The sequence below is a fragment of the Monodon monoceros genome, unplaced genomic scaffold, assembly GCF_005190385.1.
Source record: "Monodon monoceros isolate NGI ecotype Baffin Bay Population unplaced genomic scaffold, NGI_Narwhal_1 Super_Scaffold_9, whole genome shotgun sequence".
Classification (NCBI taxonomy): domain Eukaryota; kingdom Metazoa; phylum Chordata; class Mammalia; order Artiodactyla; family Monodontidae; genus Monodon; species Monodon monoceros.
The window spans coordinates 42,850,014-42,872,176 of NW_021703786.1; the positions used below are offsets into that span (position 1 = coordinate 42,850,014).

Below are 22,163 nucleotides of genomic sequence, written 5' to 3' on the forward strand. Positions count from 1 at the left end.
TTATTCTTACATGCTACAAACACATACACACCTGTAAAACGGGGAGTGAACAATATCAGGTGTGGAGTTCCTAGAATAAGGAAACTTATTGGAATAAGGTTCCTTGGAATAAGGTCTCTGTGAGGCAGTATATGGTTCTACCAACTGAGCTTTGGGCCTGACACTACTACATACACCCAGCTGGGTTACGTGTCAGGTCAGAGCAGAGAGCCACCCCTGAAAGTCTGGCAGGATCTTAACCTAGTAAAAGCTTCCAAGTGATTCTGGTACAATTTCACTGTTAGAGCCACATCAGAATAAGATGATCAATCTCACCTAGGCTGTATTTCTTGTACAAGGTACTAGAAATCTGGAGGCAGCAGCTTCTCCACCACCCACATCTGTTTTTCATCAGTACCTGAGTAGCAGAATAAGAGAGTGATGCCTCTCCAGGCTAGCTGGAGCCTTCCATGTAGCCACAGTGATCCAGAGTCCCAGCTGAGAAGACAGAGCGATATGAAGCAGGCTCCCCTTCCCCAGTATAAAGTACCAGTGTTGCTAAGATTAAGTAATCACCTCACTGTCCTCTCACCGTATATCTCTGAGCATTCATAAATCAAATACTCACCACAAGTTGACAAAGTTGATGAAACTTGGGGAAAATTCCCTTTCCTCAGAATTACTCAACTGTGGTGGGTCTCCTTTCACAACTTGTGTTAGTTGATCAAACACACTATTCCACTTTGGATAAGGAAATCGGCCTGTGGCCAATTCGTACTAAAGAGAACACAGGGGAAAAAGCAAAATACACTGGGCGTTACTTATTAATCCAGTACTTATTACTCCTCACTGGAAAGGCCACATTGTAAATCTAAACTCCAAGCAAAACTCTTGAAAAAGCCTTGACTCAAATCAAGATCAGGTTGAGGTGCAATCTTCAGAATTATGGCTAAGTGGAAGGGATATTTAGAAATCAAGATAGTATGTCCATATCTGCCACAGGTCAAACATATTTGTGAACTGTATTCCCATCTTTCTCCCACTCTGTTCTGAGGACAATGGAAACCTAGAAACTGTGCTTTTTCCAAGAACTAGGTTTAAGTCTGCAGCATGGCCTAAATGAACCCCATTTTACGTGCACTGACAGGCGACCCCAAACTTATCAGAGATGGCACATGACAGACAGAGCACTATCTGGGAAGATGGTTTTGGAGCTTCTTCCACTGAGATTTGACTTTGTCAGTTTAGTCAAATATTAAAGTACCAGTTTGCACAATGAAAGGAAGGCGAGCAAGCAATCATAAAGCCGTCCTCCGACAGGAAGCTGGTATGGGAGGGCCTTCTTCCCCAGAAGAGGCCTCCTGCAGCTCAGCACCGTCTCCACTTGCACCTGCGCCTGTGGGAAAGCAGGCAGGTGGGCACGCACACACACGCGCAAATCCACTCCTTTGGCTGAGGTTTCTTTTTGATAAAAATACAAACACTTGGGAAGAAGTAAACCTCCTTGATTACTCACAGCAATGGGAATTGCTTCATTAGATTCATTCCTGAGAACAGGTTTTGATAAAGAGAAGGAAACAGTAGGATACAACATCATAAGGTGAAAGACTTAGGATCTTAGGAGTTAATTTCACACATCTCATAATTTTAAAAATATTATATGAAAATAATGTCTCTATGAAAAATTAAAAAGCAATTATAAGTACTGAACGCCTTGCTTTTAAACAAAGTTTAGCCAGAGGTACTAAAGGAAATTGCTTAAAAAATTCCTATGTTAAAACCTTTCACAGAACAAAATTTTGTTTTTACAATAAAGTAAAAACTTGCTTTTTAAGCATAACTGGCTTGGACATAGATAGGTATTTCTGAGTCGTGACTACCTCTTACATGCAAACAGTTGTCTCAGTTGGTAGCTATAAGTCTTGCTCCAGTCACCAGACCTAAGATTCCCAAGTTCTGTGTTCTCTCCTGACTAACTGGGAAGGAATCCCCTTTGGTTAGTGGCTTCACGCTGAGAAAAGACTCCACGAGGTGTCTCCCATGTCTGCTCACAAGGGAAACCAGATGGAGTCTTGTGCAGAGCTGAGCTGTCAGCCTTCATGTCTCTAGACGGAGAATTCATTAGGTGTGGCACAGTGACTCACCAAGGACACTCACAAGGGTGTGTGATCGTCAGGAAGAGGATCTTAGTGCCATATAATGCCAATAAACAAATGGAGATTATTTAACAAGCTACAGGAAAAGTTCACTGCTCTGAACCTGGTGTCTCGGGGCTCTGGGGTCTTACTAAGACGGGAGGAAAAGTTTTGGGTTGCCTACCAAACAGGACACAGCCCCACCTATACTGATGGAAAATTCACATCCAATGTGGAAGAAGCTGCTCTGAGATCAGAAAAATGCCATTCAGCCCTGGTAAAACAGCAAGCACAAGAAAATAAATCTAAAACTTCAAAACAAATTTTGGTAATAAGGAAATCAGCAAATAAATCTGTTTTTAAAATAGAACCAAAAGTTCAATACAGTCCACAGGTGAGATAGTTTATTTCATCGTGCTTGTTAGTTACAAACTAAGTAGTCTTCTTACTATTCTCGCTCAGTGTTGTTCTAAGGTAGAACTTTCATTGAGAATTGTCACCGCGGTGGTTCTTGTCCTTCAACAATGGAATTACTTTCAGCATGTGTGACTTTTCTATTCGGTGAAGAGAAGATTCCAAGTAGTATATAACTACCTTCATACATATAAGTATGTGCACCTAATACACACACTGTCCACAGTATTACTGGACATACGACTCCTGCTTGAGATGGGGACGCAGCTGCACTGCTGCACCGACCGCAGGTGAGCTGGCCTCCCTGTTCCTGCTCTGAGCGCAGTTCTGACTCCTAGTATCCGTGGCCAAGAGATCCAGGGCCACTACATTAAAGAGCCCTAGGCACTTCACAAAACCACAAGGGAAATAATCAACTCTAGCTTGAGTTTTAAGATAAAAACTTGTTTTTCTACACTTGGGGGGCAGGGAGAAATAGGTATATAAAATCAAAGACTATAAGAGACCGGATATGTTCTTATGAGTGGTGAAAGACTGGTTATGGTTAAATTTTCTTTTATCTCTAAATGTCTTATAACACGACAACGACAAGGTTGAGTGAACACGGACATACCAATGTGATCCCCAAACTCCAGACATCAGAGCGGACGTCATATCCTTGTCGTGACGCACTTGGGTCTATTCTTTCAGGCTAAAACACAAAGAGAAATCACAGTCATTCATTACACACACCCTCCAGGAGCAAGTAATGGAAGCAGGAGCTGGGTAGGCAGCCAGAACACCAGCACACTCCTAGAGGAATCCATGTCTAGGGCCAGACTGGGAGTAACAGGAAGCCAATATTATACTGAAAACGAACAGCAAGGAAAGACCCAACTCAACGGCTTCCTCCATAAAGGGAATACAAGCCTAATTTTTCCCCCTAAGGACGCACAAGAGTTTACAAAACTGAAGCTGAGAACAGACAGAGGGAGAAAAGGGGAGGAAAAAGGAAAAACATAAAGAATTACAGGGCCAGATTAGTAGCAAGTAATGGTAAAAAGAAGGAAAAAAAAAAGACTAAGTTTTAGAATCTTATCACTTTTTGCTTCAGTGAATAAGGACATACCACAGTATATTTGAGACACAAAAGCAAGTATGAGCTAACTTTATTGTAATTGCTCCACTCACTCTTTATCATAAAGCTAAATATCTGTACCTTTAAAGATATAGATTTACAGAACTTCCCTGGTGGTGCAGTAATTAAGAATCCATATGCCAATGCAAGGCAAATGGGTTCAAGCCCTGGTCTGGGAAGATCCCACATGCCATGGAGCATCTAAGCCCATGCGCCACAACTAGTGAGCCTGTGCTCTAGAGCCTACGAGCCACAACTACTGAGCCCACGTGCCACAACTACTGAAGCCCATGCGTCTAGAGCCCGTGCTCCGCAACAAGAGAAGCCACCACAGTGAGAAGCCCGCGCACTGCAACGAGGAGTAGCCCCGCTCGCCACAACTAGAGAACGCCTGCGCGCAGCAACGAAGACCCAACGCAGCCAAAAATAAATAAATAAATTTTTTAAAAAAGATATAGAGTTACATCTATATCTTTAAAGATATTTGTCAATTAGTCTAATTGTTAACCAAATTAAGGAATTGCCAGTATCATAATATATTATCCTATCATAAAAACAGCAAAAATCATTTTTAGTAATTTCTATGAAGGGAGCATTTTTACATTTCCTTGAAATAAGGGACCATTATTTACATAGCGTGCCAGGAATGGAAAAGAAAAGAGAGAGAGGGTATCAGTAGCACAGAGCTGACAATGGATCCTTAGCTAAGGCTGACAGTAACTGCTGTTGAAAGAAACGTCCAGAGAAGCATAATGGTCACTGTGTTATGTTCTCTGCCTGTCAGCAACAATTACTTTGGAGACCTATGCATTTTGTTTTGAATATGAGTACTGTGTTGCATAAATATTCATTGGAAGCTCTTCACTTTTACTTTTAGATATAAATATACTTATTTACCTGATAAGATACACATTACATAAAAATCCCAGATAGTCAACGAAGAGAGAAAATACTCCATCCAACAACAGCAGAATACACATTCTTCTCCAGCTCACATGGAACATTCACTAATATAAACCATGATCTGGGCCATAAAACACACTTTATGTTTAAAAAGTGAAATCATGCAAGGCATGTTCTTAGACCACAAAATAATTATATTAGAAATCAATAATAGAAAGATATCTAAAAAATCCCCAAATATTTGGAGATTAAACAACACACTTCTAAATAACACATGGATCACCAATGTATGGATACCGAGGGGGAAAGGGGTGGGGTGGGGAGGAATTGGGAGAATGGGATCGACACATATACATTACGGATGCTAGGTATAAAATAGACAACTGATGGGAACACACTATATAGCACAGGGAACTCTACCTAATGCACTGTGGTAACCTAAATGGGAGGGAAGTCCAAAAGGGAGGGGATATCTGTATGTGTATGGCTGATTCATTTTGCTGTGCAGTGCAGGCTAACACAGCATTGTAAAGCAACCATACTCCAAGAAAAAATTAAAAACAGAACACACTTCTAAATAACACATGGATCACAGAAGAAGTCTCAAGAAAAAGTTTAAAAATATTCTGAACTAAATATTAATAAAATGAAGTTACAAAATGAAGTAATCAATGAAATTATTTACTGAAATAATTTCAGTAAATTATTTCACAGTACTCATGTTCAATTTCAATGAAAGTGAAATCACCAAAATGAAATTACCCAAAGTTTGTGGGAGGCAGTGAAAGTACTACTCAGAGGGAGACTTACGGCAGTAATTGCATATATTAGAAGAGAAGACAGATTGCAAATCAACAGCCTAACTTGACAGCTTTAAGGAAACAGAAAAAGAACAAACTAGACTCAAAGCAAGGAGAAGGAAGGGAGTAGTAAAACGTAAAGCAGGGCTTCCCTGGTGGCGCAGTGGTTGAGAGTCCGCCTGCTGATGCAGGCGACGCGGGTTCGTGCCCCGGTCCAGGAGGATCCCACATGCTGCGGAGCGGCTGGGCCCGTGAGCCATGGCCGCTGAGCCTGCGCGTCCGGAGCCTGTGCTCCGCAGCGGGAGAGGCCACAGCAGTGAGAGGCCCACATACCGCAAAAAAAAAAAAAAAAAAAATGTAAAGCAAAAGTAAGTGAAACAAGCGAACAAAAATCAATACAAAATGTCAAAAGCAGAAGTTGATTCTTTGGAAAGATTAGCAAAATTGCCAAACTTCTAGCTACACTGATCAAGAGAAAGACAGGGAAGACTCAAATTATTAAAGTCAGAATGAAAGAGGGGATATTACTATTGATCTTACAGAAACAGATGAAATAGACATTCTTTGAAAATGAAAAACTACAAAAATAATGTAGAAATCTGAGTAACCGCAAAACTTTTTTAATTTTTAAATGAATCTGTTATTAAAGACCTTTCCACAAAGTCCAGACCCAGGTAAGTTTACTGGTGAACTCTTTCAAACATGCAAGGGAGAAATAACACCAGTCTTACTCAAATTATTCTCAAAACACAGAAAAGGAGGGTATTCCTCTCAACCCATTTTATGAAGCCAGCATAGTAGCCATTTATGAAAACCTGACCAAAACATTACAAGACAATTAATATCCCTCATAAATACAGACACAAAAATTGTTAAAATATGAGCAAATCTAATCTAGCAACATATGAAGTGGTAATATATCATAATCAAGTGGGGTATATCACAGGAAGATAATATGGGCTTAATACTTGAAAATCAATGTAATGTACCATATTTATAGAATGATTTTAAAAGTCATACGATCATCTCAACAGATGCAGGATTAGAATCTGATAAAATTCAACAACTGTTAGCATACTGAGAAGGAAACCTCTTATTTCATAAAATGTATGTAAAATAACCTACAGCTAACATCATATTTAGTGGTGGAATACAGAACACGTCCTTCCTAATTAATACTGGGAACAAGGCACTGCTTCTATTCAGCATTATATTGGAGTTCCCAGCCAGTACAAAAAGGTAAGGGGGGAAAAGCACGGCTTTTACTCACAAACATTTGGATTTCTACGACTGTTTAGTTAGAAAATCCCTACTAAAATTAATGGTGAAACCAGCAAGATCATAGGACACAATGTCAGAATGTGCAAACCAGCTCTATTTCTCTATAATAATAGCAAAATATTGGGAAAAAGTTAAAAATCCCATTTACAATATTAGCATCAAAAAACATGAATTCCTCAGGAATAAATTCAAAAGGTGCGCAAGAGATCCACACTGAAAACTATAAAACATCACTGAGAGACAGCAAGAAGATCTAAATCAATGGAGAAACATAACAGGTACTAAAAGACTCAGCAACGTCAAGATACGCACAGTGGAATGGACAAATAAATTGTGGTCTACTGATACAATGCACAACTTCTCTGCAATAAAAAGACTGAATGACTAATACACATAACAGGTACTAAAAAACTCAGCAATGACAAGATACAGTGGAATGGATAAATAAATCGTGGTCTATTGATACAATAACAACTTCTCTGCAATAAAAAGACTGAACGACAAATACACACGGACAGCATCGATACATCTTCAAAAGAAAGCACACACAAACAAGCACAGACTGTAGGATGTCATTTCTAAAGAACTTGAGGAAAAGCAAACCTAACCGACAGTGACAAAAAATAGAACCAATGATCCTATAAAATATGAGACATATTTTATATCTTGACTGATGTGGTGATTACATGACTAACTACATTTGTCAAAATTCAAATTGTATGCTTAAAATGGGCACCTATTATTTGTGGTTACAGCGCTAATGTCATTCTAAAACTGCTGTATGTTTATGTCACAAACAGCTATAATGTCTATCATTTGTGTGTTAGAAAAACTTATCCAACACAGGGAAATAAATCCAAAAAAGGATTCCGTTTCCTTTCAGTGTCACAGTGGAGCACCAGCAAGCCTGCCCAAGGACTGTGTAAGTGTACTTGTTTCATTAGGGCCCAGACACTTAAGTTACACAATAACCTGCAGATTTTTGTCAGGTAGGGATGCAAATGATTTCTGTCCAACAACCCCAAAAGTTATTATTTTATTGACCTGGAGATAATTAGCAAATTTATATTTTGATTAGCCATCTTGTTGCAATATTCCTTCTTTAGTGACTATAAATACAGAATTATGCAAATGTTCTTTGAGCCAGTTTCACTAACCTGTCTGTCCAGTTTTCTCATTAATGACTTAAATATATTTTTGACACATGTTCGTTCTTTATTTGTACATGTAATATTTTTAATATTTTGAAAAGTATTCTTTGAGGAGTGGAGATTTAAGATCCATGAAACTAATTAAAGACCCTGTATCCTAAAATCTAAGTCAGAAGTATGGATTTGAAAAACAAAAAGCTTTTTAAAATTAACTACAAGAGGAAAATATCAACTTAGAGAATAGGGTCTATAATATTAACAAAAACAGCAAAAAAGTAGTAGATAAAACAATTTTATATCCAAAACATATAATTTATAATAAATACACAACTCAAGTTACTTTGTATTAAAGTATACAAAATAAAAACCAAGGAATAAGGAGAAATTGACAATCTCAATGTTTTCAAATTTTGAACTCCTCTATTTTTTTAGATTAAAATGGCAAAAAAGTGCTGAACAAGGACCTCCCTGGTGGTGCAGTGGTTGAGAATCCGCCTGCCTATGCGGGGGACATGGGTTCGAGCCCTGGTCCAGGAAGATCCTACACGTCGCAGAGCAGCTAAGCCGGTGCATCACAACTACTGAGCCCACGCTCTAGAGCCCACAAGCCACAACTACCGAGCCCATGTGCTGCAACTACTGAAGCCCACATGCCTGGAACCCGTGCTCTGCAACAAGAGAAGCCACAGCGATGAGAGGCCCACGTACCACAACGAAGAGTAGCCCCCGCTGCTCACTGCAGCTAGAGAAAGCCCGTGCGCAACAACTAAGACCCAACACAGCCCCCCACCAAAAAAATTTAAAAATAAACAGTTAAAAAAAAAGTGCTGAATATAATTATAATACAGAACAGACCCTTTCCAATATTTCATTTTTTAATTGACCATTTATCATGCTAAAAGAAGAATTTTAATATGTCCCAAAAGGCAGAAACGTACGGACTAAAATGCTTTGAAAGCAAGTAATAAGTAAAAAGATTAACATGAATCACTTTGTACCGGTTAGCTATTTGTGTAACAAAGCACCACAAAACTTAACAGCTGACACCAACAGACATTTATTATTTCAGGTTTCTGTGAGTCAGGCTTCAGGGAGCATTTTTGTTGGTGGTTATGACTCAGGGTCTCTCATGAGACTTCAACTGAGATGTCAGCCAGGGCTGTCGGCCTCACTGGGGCAGGAGGTCTCGTCACCAAGCTCACTCACACAGTACCGCAGGAAGCCTCTGTTCCTCACCACATGACTCTCTCTGTAAAGCTGCCTGAGTGTCTTCACAACATGGCAGCTGGCCTCCCCCAGAGTGAGCAATCCAAGAAAGAAAACAAGAAAGAAGCCACATGCCTCTTTATGACCTACTCTCAGAGGGATGCACTGTCATTTCTGCCACATGCTACTCATGAGAAGTGAGTGCCTAAGTTCAGTCCACACTCAAGGCTGTACTTAGCCACCGCCTTTTGAAGGGAGGTGTATTAAAGAGATTGGACAGATTTTAAAACTACCACATAATTGGTACTTAAAACACTGCAGTAAACAGCTCTTACACCCAACATTTAAAACAACTAAGAAAAGGAAAGTATGTATATGTATACACATGCACACGCACACCCACCCACGCATATGTGTGATGCTAAGGAAACAGTAAAATTTCACAGTTTTCAAAGAATTATGGGGACTTCCCTGACGGTCCAGTGGTTAAGACTTCACCTTCCAATGCAGTGGGGGTGCGGGTTCGATCCCTGGTCGGGGAGCTAAGATCCCACGTGCCTCACAGCCAAACACCCAGAGCAGAAAACAGAAGCAATATTGTAACAAATTCAATAAAGACTTTAAAAATGGTCCACATAAAAAAAAAAAATCTTAGAACAAAAAAAGAATTATGTATCTTTCCCCAAAGACTCCTGGCCAAGATGGATTTCAACCTCAAAGAACAGAAAACTATACTATCACAACTGTTCTGAGCTCTGGGGAAAATTTTCTGAGCTCAAGGAGGCCAAAGTTATGTTTTGATTACTAGGTGATCAATACTTTTTTACTGTATGAATAAAATAAGATGAAAATTTTCCCAATTTGATTTTTAAAACTTGCATAACCCATCTAAAACCTTTACAATGTACACTATAAACCAATCTCAAACATTTTTATGTAGCAATCATAAATATTAATATAGCACATGTAAAAATATATTAAACATATAAACTATGAACCATGTAGGGATTATTTCTGGAATGCCAGAACGGTTCAACCACAGGAAATATATGTTACTATGATGTGTCATATCAACAGCTGCACAGAAACATTTTATCATACACTGAACGATGCCAAAAAGGCATTTAATAAAATTTAATAGCCATTTCTGATTCATTCTTATTCTCTCTCACACACACATTCTCACACACAGATATATACACATACACTTAGTAAACCAGAAAAAGACATTTGCTTTCAAGTCAAGCAACATAAGAATCCTACCATCAATACTGTCATTCAACACTGATACAGTTCTAGGCAAAGCAACAAAAATAAACATGAGAAAAGTAACAAAATATATATGATTATAGGTAGGTAGGTAGGTAGGTAGATAGATATGAGAAAGATCAATAAATATGAGGAATGCTAAGGCAAAAATTACCTGCAGAATGGTACCTTGAGTGCCATCTGAAACCTATTCAAAAAAGAGGTAGGGACTTCGCTGGTGGCGCAGTGGTTAAGAATCTGCCTGCCAACGCAGTGGACACGGGTTCAAGCCCTGGTTCTGGGAAGATCCCACATGCCAAGGAGCAACTAAGCTCGTGCGCCACAACTACTGAAGTCCGCGCACCTAAAGCGCATGCTCCGCAACAAGAGAAGCCACTGTAATGGTAAGCCCGCGCACCGCAACAAAGAGCAGCCCCCGCTTGCTGCAACTAGAGAAAGCCCATGAGCAGCAACGAAGACCCAACGCAGTCAAAAATAAATTAATTTTTTTAAAAAAGAGGTAGAGGGCTTCCCTGGTGGCGCAGTGGTTGAGAGTCCACCTGCCGATGCAGGGGACACGGGTTCGTGCCCTGGTCCGGGAGGATCCCACATGCCACGGAGCGGCTGGGCCCGTGAGCCATGGCTGCTGAGCCTGCGCGTCCGGAGCCTGTGCTCCGCAGCGGGAGAGGCCACAGCAGTGAGAGGCCCGCATACCGAAAAAAAAAAAAAAAAAAAAAAAAGAGGTAGATCAGTACTTTGGCTGGTTACAAAATAAACATATCAGTATAAGTAGCTTTCCTATGCATCAGCAGGTACTATGACGCGCCAGGTTGAGAGATAACTAATGCCTCTACCTTGCACGTGTCAGTGAGTTTCTCTTACCTCTGAACATGCTATGAGACATACTGAGTTCTATGAGGAATTCGGCTTCCTATTCTTCTCTAACCAGAAACAGCACCACTTACGTTATCAATATGTCTACTACAATTGTAAACATACAATCAATTGTAACAGTGATTGTAAACATACAATCAATATGTCTACTACTTGACTGTAGTACCTCCTACAGTCAAGACAGCATATGGGGGTCTAGAGGTACAAAAGAGGCCTTCTGAGAACTAACTAGAATATAATGAAAAAATAGTAATCAGAAAAGACCATAAATGCTCAGTGCCAGGCAAGAGGAATACGGTAAGACAATGAAACAGGAGTTCACTGGGATGATTTCGCCAAGCTTCATAGAAGAGCTAGAACTGAGTTTGGTCTTCGTGGAAGAGGAGAATATTCTAGTATGGTGAAACTGCACGACCAAAGCAGATTCCTTAGTAGTACAGCACCAAAGGGCACAGGCTCTCTGTGCAATGAATGTCAAGCAAGAAGGTTTGGCCTTTGCACTTACTGCCATGTATGGCCTGCATCCAGCATCTCTTGTCTTGGCAATGGAGTCCACAAGCTGTCCACTGATGCCAAAGTCGCAGAGTTTAATATTTCCACTTCTATCCAGAAGAATATTGGAAGGTTTGATATCTGCAAGACACAGATGTCACTCAACGTTCAAGTAATCAAACGAGCTATATTCTAAAGTATTTCAAGGAAAAATACTGAAAAACCTTAGAAAACATAAGTGATCAAGTCCTTAAAATTCAGATAGCTAAGATGAAAAAAATTTTCTGAATGCTAAAAACTCGTTATCAAAAAACTCCTCATATTAAATTTAGGCATTCTATAAAGTTTTGTTTTCATCAAGAGACATACTCATTTACTTGTTTCAAATTCATTACTTAACAGTCAAAACATGTAGGATGAATTTAATCTGTAAGAGTATACTAAGCTACTTTACAATACGTGTCAAAGATTATACAACTAAATGCAAAGTATACAAATTATAAACTCACAATTTAGTTAAAGGAGAGCTTTATCTAACTTAGGAAAGTATCCAATCCAGTACATCTAAAAGACCACAAGCTTCCGGATCAAAAAAGCAAAGGTTCAAGACCTGGGCCTGATATTCACAATGTGACCTGGGGCAAGTTCCTGAACTTTCACTTAGCAACCACAACTCCCTCATCTACAAAATATAATAATTCCTAACTTATAGGATTGTGGAAGTGAAAACACCTATTACAGAAACTGAACATTGTTAGTACTCAGTAAATGTATCCACTTAATAATTATTTCTCCTTGAGAGATTTTTCTGACCTTAGATGGCTTCATCGAGTTTCTCCCAACCAACCTTCTTTAAGAGTCATCCTGGAGAAACTAGATTCATTTTTACCATTCTCAGAGTGTGTGTGCTTTCCCACACACCTGAGAAAGCTGAATCCTTTCCATTTGGTTCTCCAGGTTTTACACAGTCTTGTCACATTGGCCCCTAGGTTATCACCTCCTCCTCATTCACCATCAACTCACTCACTGCCAGTGTGTGCAAATCAGCTAGCTGGACAATTCTCCCTGCCCTTGCTCACTAATTCTCTGTCCCTATCTCGATCCTTCGAGGCATTTAATTGTCCCTGTCATGGTTCCATGAATAAAAAGGACAGAAATAAATATAGGATACAAAAATATCTGTCTGTAACTCAGAAAGGGACCTACAAAAAAATCCAGAAAAGAATGCTTACCATCACTGACACGGCTGACTGCCTATCAAACATCCACTCCTAAGCATGCCATCAACCTTTCTAATGGAACTTTCATTTTACTGAGATCCATCCTCCTCTGTGTACATCTATCCGCATCTCCAAACACGGGGTCCTGATTGGTCTAAGCTTATCAGGGTAGCCTCATGCTCCTTGCCAGGGACTAGTTTAGGTAAGGGCATGAAGGAGACAAGAGAAAATGTGAGAGACAAGTAAGTAAGAGCTCCCTGCTGCTAAGACAGCCACACAAGAAGAGACAGCTTCTTCTTCAAGAGGCTGTTATGCTAGGTGTGACACAGGACCTGCTTTAGTTGTTACTACCCTGAGGATGGAGCCAACATGTTAAGGAGAGCAGAGCCAGAAGAAGGGAGCCTGAGCCCTAATCACATCGTGTTGGAGCCACCCTATCTTTGGACTTACTACGACAGATAATGAGTTTCCTTGAAGTTTAAGCCAGTTAACAGGATTTTCTCTTACTTGTAATCAAAAGCACTCTAATTACAGCAAAAAAAAAAAAAGCTACCTGATCCTAGCTGGTAAAAAAGACTGCTATAAATTCATCATTTTACTCAGTCACAGGAAAACCAAAGTTATTTTTGAAGCCTTTCCCTTTTATTTAACCTTGGGCAGTGTCTTAGTGCTTTACTGTGATTGGTGAGAATCCCTAAGGTAATTGTCAGACGCCCTAAGGTAATACTCCCATAATTACCAAATACAGACAAAAAAAGGGAGGGAAAAAAATCCAAAACAAGAACAAGATGAAGTACAAGAGGAACAAAATAATTTTGTTTAGGGACCTAATCCTACATGATTTTAGGCCAAAAGAGAAAATAAGAAGGCTAGCCAAAATTATCTTTAACAAGCATTAAGCCAGGCAAAATTAAATGAAATATTCTGATGTTCGAGGTTAACTAATTGCAGTCGTTCAGGGTCAACCTCAAATAAAAATTACTTAAATCAACGCCCTAATTACTAATCTCTTTAATCACAACCTTAGAGCCCTTTAACCTCAGAATTCAAGGTTTTTCGCATCTCTGAATACGACTGTTTCCTTTCTGTCCTGTGTTGTCAGGCTGAATCACACACTGCCATGTATCACCTTGGGTTTGTCCACTACAGATTTACTGAGGGTACAGAACTGTGCCTCTTCAAAGCCACTGCCTCACTACCCCGAGTCTGGCATAGTAATAAGACAGAGCAACTACTTAAACTATTTGCTGAATTAAATTCAGGAATCCCACTGTCTCCCAAAAGACAGACACCAAATGTTTGAATTTGGACCTGTGTCTAAAAAAGGCCAAGATCACTGTTTTCACAAATACAAATGCTTTAGAGGAATTTCAATGTAAAATACTAATTAAAGAATCTTTCTCAATTTACAAAAATATCCTCCCAAGTAAAGAAGAAACACTTGATAGGGACAGTAGCGTGCCTTTAAAATGATCGAGGGTGCTATCCTGCAGATCCTTCTTTGACGGTCCACAGGTTCACCTTCCTGCCTTATTTGTATAGACAGAGAAACATTAATTATCTATCAGGCAAATGAATAATTATTTTTCAACTAAGCCCCAACATTCTAATAAGTTAGACTGAAATTTATAGAATCCCAAAGGGAAAAAAATCCTAAATTAATAATAAAGTTTTAGGGTACATGTAGTATGTTTTGCTAAAAATACAAGTATTTTAGGAAAAGTTATACAATACACTGTAACTTTTAATTTTTTTTCCTATTAAGGAAAAATGTTAATTTCCAGTCTAAAAAAAAAACAATTCATACCCACCTCTGTGAATGATTTTCAAGTTTTCTTTTAAGTGGTTTAGTGCTTTCACAGTCTAGGGAGGAAAAAGCAGAGTAGGATGGGATAAACAATCAATTTCCTTCTAATCAAACAGCACAATAGCTTACGGTAAAGTAACAGCTCGGGTAGCTCTTTGCATTCTTTTGGGCTTAATATTTCAATATTCTGTCCATTTTTTATGTTAGCTGAAGATGCTAAATTATGATTTTAGATATGAAATCATAGTTGCCTTTACACGCCCTTCCCTGACAGCTAAAAAAACAAACAGGTAACTTACAATTTTTTAAATAAGTCATTAAAAAGTTGTATAATCTTTCTCATACCATCGAACTTTTTAGGAACAGATATATTTAGTACAAAAAGGTCCAACAGTCTGGTTCCATTATCAACCCTAATTTAATAAGTTTTTCCAAATTCTCAGTTTCTCACAATCATTCACCCTCACTGGGTGTGGAGCCTGCAAAGTAATTTTTGCAGAGCCAGAATTTATCCTGTTGTTTGATCACTGCTCATGATCAGGAAATCAAAGATTTCTCCAGGAATAGAGGAAACAGAGACTTGAATTAACATTTCTACAACCTCAAACTAAAAGAGAAGTGAAGCACAGGCCTACAATTAGAAAGGTCAAGTCTCCGCTGCCATCAAGCTGCTGGGTGCAGAACACAAACTCGCAATGCTTCAAACAGCCAGGCTTGTTCATGGGGTTATTAATTAGCAAGAAGAGATTTAACACAAAGTAATTTTAAGTGTTACGCTTAATATAAAGGATGATCACCAAGTCTAGAAACACAGGCAAATATATAATAAATGATTTATTAGTGTACATTACATATATTGCAATTTAGGATAAAATAATTTTATCTATGTTTTCCAACTTCATGATCATCCGGTCATGCAGTGGTTAACAGCTGGATTCTAGGATCAGACTGCCTGGGCTTAAATCATTTACACTTACAAATGTATGAATTTCAAAGCAAATTAATTACTTAACCTCTCCATGCTTTAGATTTGTCATCTGTAAATAAAAAGGGGGTTACACTATTTACCATTGAGAGTTGCTATGAACATAAAATGTCATGAGATCTTAGCCTGACACAAATAAACACTCAGTAACCATGGGCTATTATCATTATTCTACTATTGTTCCATTATAATTATTATGAATAGTAAAAAGTTCCAAGATAAAGCTAGGTTTGGTATACTGAAGAGAGATGACTAAAGTGATCAACATAAAATTTCATACACCTGTCTGAATAATGAAGAAGTTTCTAGTAAAACTTGTTTATACTAGACAGCTCCTCTATAAAATTATATGAAAGGGTATATATCTTAACAGCTCATAAAACATTTAAATTAAGCATTAATTCAGGTAAATAATTTAAAATATTAACATGAGACCTATTAATCTTAAGATTATGACTAGAGTTTAACCTGACTTTTTAAATCACAGTTATACACACGTATCTCTTACAACTAAAATACAGTTCAGAAACTGTCTACTTATTTTAACATTGACCCTTAATGATTAAACAGGATAAACTGACAATTACCAGGCAGACTATACTGGATGTGGAGGATGCAGGGAAGAAAGAGGAAATTCATGCAACCAGAATATCTATCTTACAACTTCCTATAAAATTTAGTTTACACATCCACTAACCCAGGTCATGTCATTAGTTCAGATTCTCAGGGGTTTCTAAGAAACTTACTAACTTTATCAAAAAAATTTGTTTTTCTTTCTGTGAAAAAACTGTGAATGACCTTTGTTAGCTAAAAGAACAAGAAAGAAAATGATCATTAATTCATTTTCAAAACTATAAACACGTAAGCAAAACAGTGCCTCTTTTCTTTTTTGGTACTATGCTAAAAGTGATTTGACCAAATTAGTAGTAATGCTGGTTACTGAAATTGCTAGTCAACAATTTAAGTAGTTTAGACAGAATAGCCCAAATCTTAAACCACAGGAAATATACTTAGTCTAAAGAGTTTCAATTAAGGGATTTCAAGGAAACTGCTGCAATTCTAATTTAAGCGGAACTGTGATAATATAACCTATTTAAATACAGTTAAAGTAACAAGGGAAAGAGGAACAGAAAATTGCTTTTTCTAGCCTTATTTACAGCACAGTCTATTATGGTTCACTCTGATTTTAATGGAAAGAATACTGTAGTATTTATTATTGAAATGTATGATTTCAACACGTACTTTTCAATAATGGAAAGTGTCAATGTAGTATTTTGAAAATTGTTCTTACTACTTGTTGTATTAATTACCCCACAGAAGTGATTTTTGTCTCTTTTCCTATTATAATGATTTTCCAGGAAGGTCAGTAACATTCTGTGAAGGGCATTCAGATGTGTGCATTCAAAACTCCAGTAGCATCTTTTTGTAAGTATGTAGACAAGGAACAATTTGAAAACCAAGTACTTACTGCTAAAGTGATTTTGCCTAAAATTTCTTCTGGAATAACATCATCTAATACACTATATACATATTTGTAAAACTTATCAAACGAGGTAGACATGAGTTCCATACAGATCCAACAGTCACCCTATAAAAAAACAAATATCTGTTATTCTTATACATCTTAACATTAAGTACCACCTTTCCTTTACTTAAAATAGAAATACAATGAGAGAAGAAGCAATCTTCTTTTTTTTTTTAATTTTTGTTCCTTATTAAAGTGCTGGACAGAATATTCTCCTCATGTTCAAACACAAACTTAGTAGCCCAATTTTCCCCACTCTTAATTGTAAGGATGGGCATAGTCCTACATAGAAAACCTTTGGACTTTTAAAAAATTTTCAAACTCTGCCATGATTAAATAGAAAAACAGAAAATATGTGGGAAACTGTTCATTCTCACTAACAAAGGAAATAGACTACAGGAATCTTGAGAAACTATATAAACTTCTTAAATTAGTAAAAAAGAAAAAAAAATACATAAAGCAAGCCCAATGCCTAAAGTCCTTGCTTAAATGCCACCTTCTTAGTGGCCCACATTGAAAATGCCCAATTCAAAATGCAAGTCATCCCCCTCTCAGCATCCCCTTAACTGCTCTACTCTGTAGAGCCTTTATCATCTTCTAATATAAAATATAATTTACTTATTTATTATGGTTTTCATTGATCTTCCCTATTATAACATATAGTCCACCACGACAGGGGCTCAATAAACATTCCTTAAATGAACAAATGCTGGCTATAATCAAATCAAATCATTCAAAAACTATTGGCAGCATTGTAGAGTGTTTTAAACCAGTTTGAAGGCAATCTGACAACAAAACAAGAGAAATAAAAGTGCCTATACCCTTTGATAGTCATCCCATGACTGGGAACCTAACTTAAACAAATAGCTCGTAAATTACAAAAAGAAAAAACAAAAACAAACTAAAAACCTCAACTATCTCACAAGATGAAATGGTACATTATTAAAAGGATTACCTAAAATTAAATTATTTTGAAAACTATACAGTTCATGAGGTATGCATGAGAAAACACAGGCTATAAGCAGATTCCATGTTTATAATGCTGTAAAAGTATGTGCACATATAAACGAGGAATACGAAGTACCTTGGAAGAGTGAAAAGAGCTATAGGGATCATGACAAGAATTATCTTTAAAAAATTTTGCATATGGTTTCTAATTTATGGATCCAGCTATATCCTTAGAGATTTTCTACCACTAACCTCCTTCCCCTAACGTCTGACTTGGATTGATCATACGAGAGATCTATGCCCGGTGAAGTAAAATGGCTTGCTCAGAACAGCACTGCTAATTAGCGATAGAGCCATGAACAGAATCCACTTTACATAACTCCTTTCTCCTATCAACACCTCCAATGCAAGGACATTTAACTTATATGTAGAGACAGCACATGCTGTGATGACTGCTGAGATGAATAATCCCACTCTTAAAATAGAACCAGCTGCTGCAACATCCATGTAGCTCCATGGCTTCACAGAATGCTGATTTGTAAAGCATACCTGACAAAGTGAACTTTCACTTATAGTTATTCCAATCTTTCTTCTTAGGTCTCTTTTTCTGGGTGCTCTTGCAGAATAACCTTCGTAAACGACTAACACTATTAACCCAAAACACACACTTGAATTTATTTCAATCTAAAGACACCATCTCAATAGATTTACTAGAATTTTTTAATTAGAGAAAAGGATAGCACATTTAACTCACCTACTTAGAAAAACAGCGAGGAAGGAACTTAACTTCAGTAATATAGCAAAGTGGGACAATCACTGATTAGAGTGTGAAGGCCTGACTTACTCATCCAGGCTCTCCCACTCTCCATTTATATAAGCTTGGGCCCCGTTAACTCCTAACGATGAAATGGGATTGCCCCACAATCGTCAATGGAATATGATAAAGATCAAACGAGTTAACATATGTAAAGCACAAAGTAAAGCGCCTGGCAGCTGCTAAAAACTAGAGTTAAGAAAATGAGGGGAGAAGGAAGGAGCAATTAGCTCCAGGGTGGGAAATCTTTGTAGTTTCTAAGGCACATAACCTAATGTAAATGTATTTCTCCTAGCAGTTCCTTTTGGCCATAACTGAGAATAGACAACAGCAATGAGCTGCGTTAAAAAAAAAAAAAAAAAAAAAAAAAGGAATGGTTTGAGCTGCCTCAAAAGCAGTGACAGCAACATTACTTTCGCGTTCAAGCAAAAGACAGGACAACCACACAACTGAAATACAAAAATAAAAATTACTGAATATGGATTTACTGAAAAGGAAGGTGGAGGATAATGAAACTGAACCACTAAGATCAAGATAAGGGTTTCAGAGACAACATCCAGATAAAACCAATAACATAACTTTTATACCAACAGGAACAACTTAGAAAATAAAATGTTTAAAAAGACACCACTGGGCTTCCCTGGTGGCGCAGTGGTCGAGAGTCCGCCTGCCGATGCAGGGGACACGGGTTCGTGCCCCGGTCCGGGAAGATCCCACATGCCGTGGAGTGGCTGGGCCCGTGAGCCATGGCCGCTGAGCCTGCGCGTCCGGAGCCTGTGCTCCGCAACGGGAGAGGCCACAACAGTGAGAGGAGGCCTGCGAACCCAAAAAAAAAAAAAAAAAAAAAAGACACCACTCACAGTAGAAAGAAAAAAGCACCTAGGAATAATACATCTAACAAATTAGCCTAGCCAGACTAATCAGGAAAAAAGAGAGAAGATACAAATTACATCAGGAATGAGAGAGAGAGGGAGGTAACATCACTGTAGATTCTACAGATATTATGATGATAATATAGGGCTATTATGAATAACTTTATACCAATTAATGTGACAGTTTAGATAAAAGGCACAAATTTCTGAAAATAAAATCAAACTACCAAGTATCACTCAGGGAGAAACAGATAACCTGAAGAGAACTCTTTGAAAGAAACTGAACTGCAAAATAATTACGCTGAGTAAAAGACAACAACAACAAGAAAAAGGAGGGGATACATGCTGTATGATTCCATTTACATAAAATTCTAGAAAATGCAAACTCATCTACAGTGGCAGAAAGCAGCTCTGCAGTTGCCTGAGGATGGTGACAGCAGAGAGGAAGTGTGTATAACCTACGGGACACAAGGAAACTCGTGAGAGGTGGGTATGTTCATGACCTTGATTATGGTGACAAGCCCACACGTGTGTACATTTGTTCCAACATATCAAATTGTATATTGTAAATATGTGCAGTTGATTGCCAATTTTACCTCCATAAAGCTGTACTTAAAACCTGCCGGGGCAGGGAATGAAGGGGAAAGGACAACATGAGCAGAAGTAGGGGTAGAAAGGGAGGAGGTGACTAAATTTGGCTAATATCACTGCCTTTTTTTTTTTTTTTTTTTTTTTGCGGTACGCGGGCCTCTCACTGTTGTGGCCTCTCCCGTTGTGGAGCACAGGCTCCGGACGTGCAGGCTCAGCGGCCATGGCTCACGGGCCCAGCCGCTCCGCGGCATGTGGGATCTTCCCGGACCGGGGCATGAACCCGTGTCCCCTGCATCGGCAGGCAGACTCTCAACCACTGCGCCACCAGGGAAGCCCTATCACTGCCTTTTACATAACCTGATGAACTCCTATAGTCACAGATTACTCAGAACAGTATTTCCTACACTGGAGTTTCCCCAACCTCAAAAGATATCTTAAATAAGGGATTCCTTGCTATTAAATTCTGAAAATGTATATATTAAAAGACATTTTAAAAGTGCTTCTAAGTCTCAGTATTGATAACATAAATAGTAGGTCTGGCCTTTATGTAAGCTACAGGCTAAAAGTCACTTTCATTATTCAATACTGTCAAGCTCTTTTTTCCCTGTCTAGCAATTCTGAAAATGAATTTAGAAACCTGTGCAATTAGATGTCTTAATAAATTATCTAAATAAAATCCAAGTTGTATTTTGGACTTCTTATCCTCATTTAGTTTCATCCTAGAAAGAAGTATACACATGGTTGGAGACAACAGCAATAAATGAGTTACCAACTTCAGTATTAAATGTTATTTATTCACTGCTCCAAATAAAGTTATGGAACTTTCAGAGGCTCAATATTACCCAATGGCAAGATTAACCTCTACACTGTTGCTGCCAAGAAGAAGAAAAATAACATCTCATGGCTCCGTGATTGTTGGTTGACTGAATCAGACCAAGAGCTGATGTCCTGTGGTCATATAAATTATGTGAAATGAAGTACTCTGGAGGCTTTTCACAGGGATGGGAGTTACAAGCATTTGTCTCTCTCACAACAAGTCCTGAATGCGCTCATTCATGTCCAGTCTTTTCCTTTCATAAACCCAGAATTCTGTGTCTATTATCAAAACTGAAGGTGGGGCTTCCCTGGTGGCGCAGTGGTTGAAAGTCCGCCTGCCGATGCGGGGGATGCGGGTTTGTGCCCCGGTCCGGGAGGATGCCACGGAGTGGCTGGGCCCGTGAGCCATGGCCGCTGAGTCTGCGCGTCCGGAGCCTGTGCTCTGCAACGGGAGAGGCCACAACAGTGAGAGGCCCGCGTACCGCAAAAACAAAGCAAAACAAAAAAAACAAAAAAAACCCTGAAGGTCATGTCAACAAAAAAGGATCCTTTTCTTTTAAGTGATCTAGCTCAAAAATCTTTCTCCAAACCATTATTAAATAAATGTTTATTATTTTTAACCATTGTAGCTTCAGGAAAGTTACAACTTTGACTATGCATATGCACTCTTCAAGGTGAACTTTCTGCTTCTAAAACTGCATTATTCAGAAAGTACCTATTACTTCCTGCATTCTGAGATCTAAGGGGGGCGGGGGGTGGCTTCATGTTCAGCCTAACTAGGCATTTTGTGACTTAACACAACTTACCTGTATAGCTCCTGACTCTTCATCTTATCATACTCAAAAACTGCAATGTTTAAAAAGTAGATTATTTCTTAAATGAAGCTCAAGTTCTTTATCCCTGGACCACTTGTGGTATAACAGAAAGAACAGTGAGATTTTTGTCTCTGAAGTCCTGTCCGTGAC

General features: G+C 38.5%; 1 protein-coding gene across 2 annotated transcripts in view; it reads right to left on the minus strand.

Annotated features, from left to right (window-relative positions):
* MAP2K4 (mitogen-activated protein kinase kinase 4) overlaps positions 1–22,163 on the minus strand; it is a 105,056-nt gene that overhangs the window by 7,478 nt on the left and 75,415 nt on the right. For both annotated transcript variants that reach the window (XM_029211284.1, XM_029211285.1), the window contains 5 exons: positions 17,101–17,220; positions 14,652–14,703; positions 11,634–11,761; positions 3,142–3,219; positions 608–756 (listed from right to left, as the gene is read on the minus strand). In XM_029211284.1, coding sequence (XP_029067117.1) covers positions 608–756; positions 3,142–3,219; positions 11,634–11,761; positions 14,652–14,703; positions 17,101–17,220 — 527 coding nt within the window. The remainder of the gene's footprint in view (positions 1–607; positions 757–3,141; positions 3,220–11,633; positions 11,762–14,651; positions 14,704–17,100; positions 17,221–22,163) is intronic.